This window comes from Triticum dicoccoides, chromosome 6B (assembly GCF_002162155.2).
Source record: "Triticum dicoccoides isolate Atlit2015 ecotype Zavitan chromosome 6B, WEW_v2.0, whole genome shotgun sequence".
NCBI classification, from domain to species: Eukaryota; Viridiplantae; Streptophyta; class Magnoliopsida; order Poales; family Poaceae; genus Triticum; species Triticum dicoccoides.
Window position 1 is genome coordinate 507691524 of NC_041391.1, and position 8005 is coordinate 507699528.

The window sequence follows — 8005 nt, forward strand, 5'->3', positions numbered from 1 at the left end:
CCTTCTAAAACTCATACCCCATGTCCATCGGGTGACCTAATATTACGTCCCACTATCATACAAATAATGTGTGGTTCCTGCATTGTCTTTAGGTACTTGACGAAACATATCTCAGCACACTTTGCGGTAATATCAAGGAGGAAGATGTGTCCTGAGAATTTGTTTACTTAAACTTTTTAAATGGTCGCTGAGAGTAATACTAAGAAATGGTTCGATGAACTGCCACATCATTAAGTCACCACCAGGGATGAGTACACCAATAAACTCATGTATAAATTCTTTCCCGAATCAAAAATAGCAGAACTTCACAAAGAAATGGCGCACTCCAACTGAAGATAGGATAAAGCTTATCACAAGATCGGAGGAGATTTTCAAAACTTTGCACCAATGCCCAAATCATGGTTTTACCAAACATTTTATAATTCATATATTTTACCATGGACATGCTGACGAATCTAAATGTATACTTGATTGTTATGCAGGACGAATATTTATGTCTTTACTAGAAAATGAAGCCAAACGTCTTATAGAGAAAATAACAACCATATAATTCAATGGTATAATGAAGAAATTCAACCATCAGCCGGAGGAAAGATTTACTATAGTAATGAAGAAATTCAACTATCAGCCAGAGGAAAGATTTACTACGTTGAAGGTTTCAAGGACGCAATGAGCAGTGAATGTAAAAATGTGGAAACTCGGTTTGCTGAACCAGGAGACATAGATCTCTGCAGTATCTATGAACGGAAAGATGAACCGTATGAAACACTGCAAAGCTTCAAGGGATATCAAGAGGAAGTCAACAGAGACCTCCGTAGGTGTTGGTCCCCTTGTTGCAAGCTCCGCGCCAGTGAATCAGCTCAATGTGGTTCACAAAGAACCACCATATAACTACAAAACGGACATGGAGGTACGAAGAACCTGCTGACTGGGCAGAATTTTAATTTGTTCCAAAGTAAAATCTGTAAATATGTTAGATGGGCGAAAGTCATATTCTGATCCCGAGCTCAACCATCTATAATTAACACGACTAAGATTTTTCATATGTCTTAGTCGTTTAAGAGAAGTGCAGCTTTAGTTTGGTGTGAGGTGCAACTTGCACTTCTCACATGGTTGTTTCGCTTAACTGATATCGCACTTTTCAAAACAAAAAATACATGAGAAAATCTTAGACAACTTAGTAGTATTAACAAATCCAACGTTAGACTGTCTAATAGACACATACTCCTCCTCCCTCGCGTTCTAAAGAATACCCGCCGCTTTAGCAATGTTATTTTCTGGTTTTTAGCCACTTTGCCTCAAGATCACTAGAGACATGTTATGGAATAGCTAGAGCACAAGCAGGAAAAATATGGTGATCATTTGAGGTTATGACTTAAATATTGGTGACCACGGCTAAATGGCCAATTGTAGTACGCTAGTAGCATAGGAAGGACGATGCACAGAGAGCTATGGGAACCAGATGTATGGGTCAGTGGCCTACTAGAACTGTAGGACATGGTTGCACTTGCGTTGCACACATACCCAAACATACCATACCATATCTTATCTTCCTTGATGATGAGTAGTCGTAGCAGCACATTAAATATGACAGTGGTAGTATTTGTATAAGGTTGGCCAAATGCAATAAGGTGACGAACTACTGTACTAGTACTCCATCCCTAGGAGAATGTTTTTGTGGGCTCCAAAGAATTGGAGCACTTGTTTTATATAGTAAAAATGGTACTCCTAGAATTGAAGGAAAACAAAAGATTAAAAAAGAGGCCAGGTACTCTGGGCAGGATGCAAGGGGCGTGCAAGAATGGTACCTACTGGCTTAGAAAAATACCATGGTCTCATGGATCGTACAAACGAGCACGGCATTCACTCACAAATGGTCTAGCATATGATAATGGGGGTGCGTGTTTGTCATACATACATATTCTCTCTTTCTCCATTCCGATGCTTTTCTCCTCCTACCGCTAGTGCTTTTCATGGCTGGAAGATTCTTGGCTTTGGGATGATGGCGAGATACGACATCTCAGAGGTAGCCTGCCTGCTACAAGCAAAGAGCACAGAAGGAGGGGGGTAGATATGTGCTGACAGGTATGCAGGAGAGAAAAAAATACATGTTGTGAATGATGAGGAAAATATGTCTATATATTAATGTATTTTGTATTAATATAAACGACAATAAAATACACATTACAAGTTGTTCTAAGCCCTGGATTAATCAGGAATCACGATGTAAATGAACAAATCAAGAAAACACGCCTGCTACTAGGTAGGCCTCCCCTCTTGATCAGCACAGCAAACCGATCTAGTATATCTCATTATCTCTTGCACGGACTCTGCAGCCTGCACAGTGTGTCAAACCGACTGTAGAGCAATGCGTTGAGTGTTGACTGACTGACGGGTGATGATGCCAATCCTTCATTGAATGAACCTTTGCCACATCCATTCACCAACATACTGCCTGGCCCGATGCATGCATGCAAAATCCAAAGACAAAACAAGAGTCTGACCAATGCCAATCTACTTGCATTCAACCCGATCGATGTACAAAAAGAAGGTGCATCCCTGCAGATTCTACATGAACAACTTCATATGAAATTCACACAAGGAACACCCTCGGAAATGAGAGATTCAATTGGAGAAGACAAATAGTAGTTACTTAATCTGTGTACTCAGCTGTGTTAGCCCCCCAAGTCTGATAACCACACACATGAACAAAACACCAAGAAATTAAGAAGGAAGGCCAAGAACAGTAGAAAAAACAAACGCAACCAAAAGAGAGATCAAACGCCATATGTAACACTAATCACCACCACCGCTTATTAACTCCCTTGTCTCTATCCCTATCATCTCCACATGCTGACAACCGCGTGTGCATGAGCCATGCATGCATGTACGGCGGCTGGGCTAGCTGTCGCCATCCTACCACGAACTGCCGCCGCCGCCGCCACCGCCACCGCCGGCGTCATTGCTGCTGCCATTCCCGATCATGCTGTTATTCCAGAACCCCAGAGTCTCATGGCCACCGCCGCCGCCTTGGTCTTTGCTGTGCTCAAACTGATCACCGCCACTTGCACCTCCTCCATTTGGGTTCGCACCCGGCTTCAAGTCCTCGAACGGGAACAACATCCTTCCCGTTGCGCTCTCCTGCGCGCCCTGCAACCCAGCGCCGTATCCCCCGGCGTCGCCACCTCCTCCCGTGTCCAGGGAGAACCCGAGCATGTTCTGAACCTGATGCTGCTGCTGCTGGTGGTGGTGTTGCTGCTGCTGATGGTGGTGTTGCTGATGCTGCAGCGGCATGCGGAACTCGCCAAGCGCGAATCCCGCGGCTGCGTACTCCGGCGGCATCCCGAGCTGCACCTGCGGCATCGGTACGTAGCAGCCGGTGCTCCTCAGCAGCTCCATCGCCGAAAACGCGCCCATGCCCCTCCCGCCGCCCGCGCCGTTGGCCGCCATGGCGCCTCCCGGGTTGCAGACGCTGCTGCTCTCCAGGCTAGGGAACGCCGCGAACTCCGACGGGTGCAAGACGCGGCCGTGGTGGTGCGGGAACGCCAGGTTGAGGTCGTGCGCGCCCTCGTGCATCAGCTTCGGGTTCTTGGCCGCCATCCCGCCGACGGGGACCGTCCCGGACGCCGCCGCCGAGGTGGGGACGGCGCCCACCGCGGACGAAACCACCGAGGACGACGATCTCTTATTCTTGCGTGAGCCGCCGCCGACGGGCACGTTCCGGAGCGAGCCGCCCTCGGTCCAGTAGCGGCGGCACGTCTTGCAGAAGTAGCGCGGCTGCTGGAGGCTGTAGTTGTTGTAGTAGCAGAACTTGGTGTTGGTGGAGTTGCACCTGGGGCAGTTGATTGCCTTCTCCTTCTGCGGCCGCGCCGCCTTCCGCTCGGTGGAGCCCGTCCCGGCAGCCGCGCCCGCTCCTGCCGCCGGCGGGCCAGGAACGGGGGCCCTCTGGGCTTCGGTCCCAGACGGCTGCGCCGGCTGTGGGTTCGGGTTCCCATTAGAATTAGGATTTGGGTTTCCAGCCATGATCATCTCCTCCATGGGCTTCACGAGCCCTAGCCCCTGTTGACGAACACATATTGCACCTCATTAGTAGATATCACAAAGCCAAATCCTCGATGTTAAGGCAAGTAAGCCAAGAAAATGCTGTATATGGGAAAATGGATGGGGTTTGACATGACTATGAGAGCCTGAGGTGTGAGGATGATTCTTATGGTTATGGTGCAACAAAGAACCAAGCAAATGGATACAAAGTGAGATTAAAGGGCGGGGAAAAGGAGAATGAAAAAAGGTTGGGGAAAAAAGGAGACGAAAAGATGAGAGAGAAACACACCCCCACCACCACACAAAACTCAACTTTGTTTGTAGGGTTGCGCTTGTGGCAGTACTGCTGCTGCTACATCATCCAAGACATGGCTGCTCTTTTGATGCAAGGCGCCGGAGGAAAGAGAAGGGGAAAGAAAGCTAGGGGAAAAGAGAGATGAAAAGATGAAAAGGATGAGGGGAAAGGATAAGAAAGAAAGGCAGGAACAAAGGCAAAGAAAAGCGGTGCGTGCCCGTGTATGCGCCTTTCGAGGATTAAAAGCGGAGACAGGGGAGAATTAAAGGCCCCGAGCCCTGAGCTCGACGCCAACGGAGAAGACAACACGCGGACAGAAGAGAAGGGGAGAGAAGAGAGACACAGATGGCCATACATGCGTAGATCTGCGCCAGAAACAAAAGGTTGGCCATGGCGGTTCCCAAGAAGAGAAAGGGCGCCCAAGATCGTCATATCCCATCAAGGAAAGCGGGCGTGAAGATCAAGGGCACGGTAGAAAAAATAGTGGACCAAGAAGGCAAGAACACAGCAGCAAGATCCACAAGAACACAAGCCATCCGGCCAGCCTGAGGCGGGAGATCTTGCATGCATGGCCCTAGATGCGTACCGATGTTGTAGTAACCTGGGTTTGAGGTGGTCACGTATGAACACCAATCAGCTTACCTGGTGCCACTGGGCCGCATCCATCCAAGGATCGATCCCAATTGCTGCTCCTGCTCAACAAAAATCCTCGCCGGCTGCGCTACGAACAGGAGGGGAGAACGAGGAGCGGGGCGAGGAGAGGAGGAGGAGCAGCTAGATGTCGTCTCGAGCACACGGTAGAGAGAGAGGAAGGAATGTCTTGTGGATGACCGTAGTGGGATTGCTCGCCCTTCTCTCTCCTCCATATGTCATGAGATAGTGGGATTCTTTTTCTCAGTAGTTGTATTTTTTATGTCTCCGGACTAGAGCAGGGGAGGAGGAGGAGGAAGAGGGAGGGAAATTGCTGCGCCAGCTTCGGTAGCTAGCATGTTTTTTTGCACGACGCTGATGAGCGCTGTTGTCCTTCGTTGGTCGCCGAGGTTTGTCCGCGTGTAGGCTTCCAAGTGTGCTTTGTGTTGTTGCGAGTTTTTGGTGCCGTTCGCAGAGGACTTCGGATGAGTCGGTGAGAAACTAGTCAAACCAAGGGCAGGGGGCAGGGCCAGGGGCGCGGCTCTGATCGGCGTTATGGTCCATGGGGCCACGCACGTGCTTGGGACGCCCTGCCACGTGCAGGCAACTAACCATTGTGTTTCTAGTCTTTAGCAGTGGGTGTGAGCAGCGTAGGTACTCGACTGACCGGCTTGGACTCCACCTCCTTCGTTTCGATTGCATAGCAGTACTAGTAAATTTAAGAGCATCTACAACCGGAAATCTGGCCTCTTAAACGTCCGCGGGCACTCATTGGACACGCCTCAAAAAATACAATCCATATCCTCACACATCAATTATCATATTTCAAATACATACAAACACATACAAATACGTCGACGCACACGCATCGTCCGGCTACTCCATCACACTACACTAAACATGCCATCGGACTATCAAAATTTGACATGTTTGGTTATGATGGAGTTCATCCACGGCTGCCCTTGCCCTTCCCGGCGCCCTTGCCGTCCTTCTCACGGAAATACCGGTCGAAGACGCAGTACGGATCGAGTTGGATCTGCTCATCGCCGGAGCTGTCCTCACCATCGATGTCCTCCTTCTCCTCCTTTGGTGGCAGTCCGGCCATGGCACGGACCGCCTGATTCTGCTCACGGGTGAGGGCGCGCGTGTTCTTCCGCTGCCGTTTCTTCACAATGCGGGTGTGAATGGCTTCCTCCTCTGCGGTCGCCGCCTCCACCGCCGCGATATGGGCCTCGGCGGCCCTTATGATGGAATTATGCCCTAGAGGCAATAATAACATGGTTATTATAATATTTCCTTAATCATGATAAAGGTTTTTTATTCATGCTAGAATTGTATTGACCGGAAACTTAAATACATGTGTGGATACATAAACAAATATCGTGTCCCTAGTGAGCCTCTACTAAACTAGCTCATTGATCAAAAGATGGTTAATATTTCCTAACCTTAGACATGTGTTGTCACTTGATAATGGGACCACATCATCAGGAGAATGATGTGATGGAGAAGACCCCAACCGTTAGCATAGCATATGATCGTCCAGTTTATTACTACTACTTTGTTGATGTCAAATACATGTTTCTTCGACAATGAGATCATGAAATTCCCAGACTCCGGAGGAATGTCTTGTGTGCTATAAAATGTCACAACATAACTGGGTGATCATAAAGATGCTCTACATGTATCTCCGAAGGTGTTTGTTGAGTTGTCATGGATCGAGATTGGGATTTGTCCCTCCATGTACCGGAGAGGTATCTCTGGGCCCTCTCGGTAATACACATCACAAGAAGCTTGCAAGAAAAGTGACCAAGGAGTTAGTTGCAAGATGATGCATTACGGAACGAGTAAAGAGACTTGCCGATAATGAGATTGAACTAGGTATAGAGATACAGACAATCGAATCTTGGGCAAGTAACATACCGACAGAACCAGGGAATTACGTATGTTGTCATAAATGTCCAGATCTTTATGGAATATGTAGGAATCAACATGGGCATCCAGCTCCGGCTATTGGTTATTGACCGAAGAGGTGTCTTGGTCATGACTACATAATTCCCGAACCCACAGGGTCGCACGCTTAACGTATGTTAATGCAAGAGTAGTATTGGGATATTTGATGAGTGGTAACCAAATGTTGTTCGGAGTTACGGATGGGATCCCGGACATCACGAGGAGTCTCGGAATGGTCGATAGGTAAATATTTATATATGGGAAGTCATATTTTGGGTTCCGGAAAAAGGTGCGGTTTTTTTGGTATTGTACCGGGAAGCTTCCAGAAGGTTCCGGAGGGGTCCGAAAGTCCACAAGTGGGTCCACCATGACCCAAGGCCTAGCATGGGCTGCAGGGAGGCACCCTGACCTTATTGGGCTAGGCGCACCAAGTCCTCAAAAGCCCATGTGGCTAGGGAAGGCAAAAAAGGAAGGAGTCCTAGTAGGAATTGGATTGGACTTGGAGTTCAAGTCCTCTCCCCCTTAGCTGCGCCCTAGGGCTTGGAGGGGCTATTTCCCACGCCCCTCCACCTATATATAGAGGGAAGGGGAGCCCCAAGAGCACACACCAAGCCCTTGGCGCCCCTCATTCTCTCGTTACTCCGTAGTTCCACCGCCTCGTCCCGGCGACGCTTAGCGAAGCACTGTCAGTGCTCCACCACCACCATCACCACCACATCGTCGTGTTGAATGTGATCTCATCTAGTTCTCCTCTCCCGCTTGCTGGACCAATAAGGAGGAGACGTCATCAAGCCGCACGTGTGCTAAACTCGGAGGTGCCGTCCGTTCGGCACTAGATCGGTTCGACCGTGATCGGAGCGCGGAGAGTACGACTACATCAACCGCGTGATAAACGCTTCGACTTAGCGATCTACAAGGGTACGTAGATGCTCTCCCCCTCTCGTAGCTATGCATATCCAAGGATAGATCTTGAGTGTGTGTAGAATTTTTTTTCCATGGAACGTTCCCCAACAGTGGCATCATGAGTCGGGTCTATGCGTAGATGATATGCACGAGTAGAACACAAAGGAGTTGTGGGAGGTGATGGTC

At 48.8% G+C, this 8005-nt stretch overlaps 1 protein-coding gene across 3 annotated transcripts; it reads right to left on the reverse strand.

Annotated features, from left to right (window-relative positions):
- Nucleotides 1–2500: 2500 nt before the first annotated feature.
- LOC119323743 (dof zinc finger protein 2-like) lies at nucleotides 2501–5350 on the reverse strand. 3 transcript variants are annotated; one of them, XM_037597450.1, is made up of 2 exons: nucleotides 4979–5350; nucleotides 2501–4059 (listed from the first exon to the last, which is right to left on the reverse strand). In XM_037597450.1, exons 1-2 carry the CDS (start codon nucleotides 5000–5002, stop codon nucleotides 2917–2919), a joined length of 1167 nt encoding a protein of 388 aa, XP_037453347.1. In that variant the 5' UTR covers nucleotides 5003–5350; the 3' UTR covers nucleotides 2501–2916. The 3 variants fall into 3 exon arrangements, with proteins under 3 accessions (XP_037453347.1, XP_037453348.1, XP_037453349.1); XM_037597451.1 differs by lacking the exon at nucleotides 4979–5350 and adding an exon at nucleotides 4355–4972; XM_037597452.1 differs by lacking the exon at nucleotides 4979–5350 and adding an exon at nucleotides 4331–4348.
- Between the last annotated feature and the right edge of the window lie 2655 nt (nucleotides 5351–8005).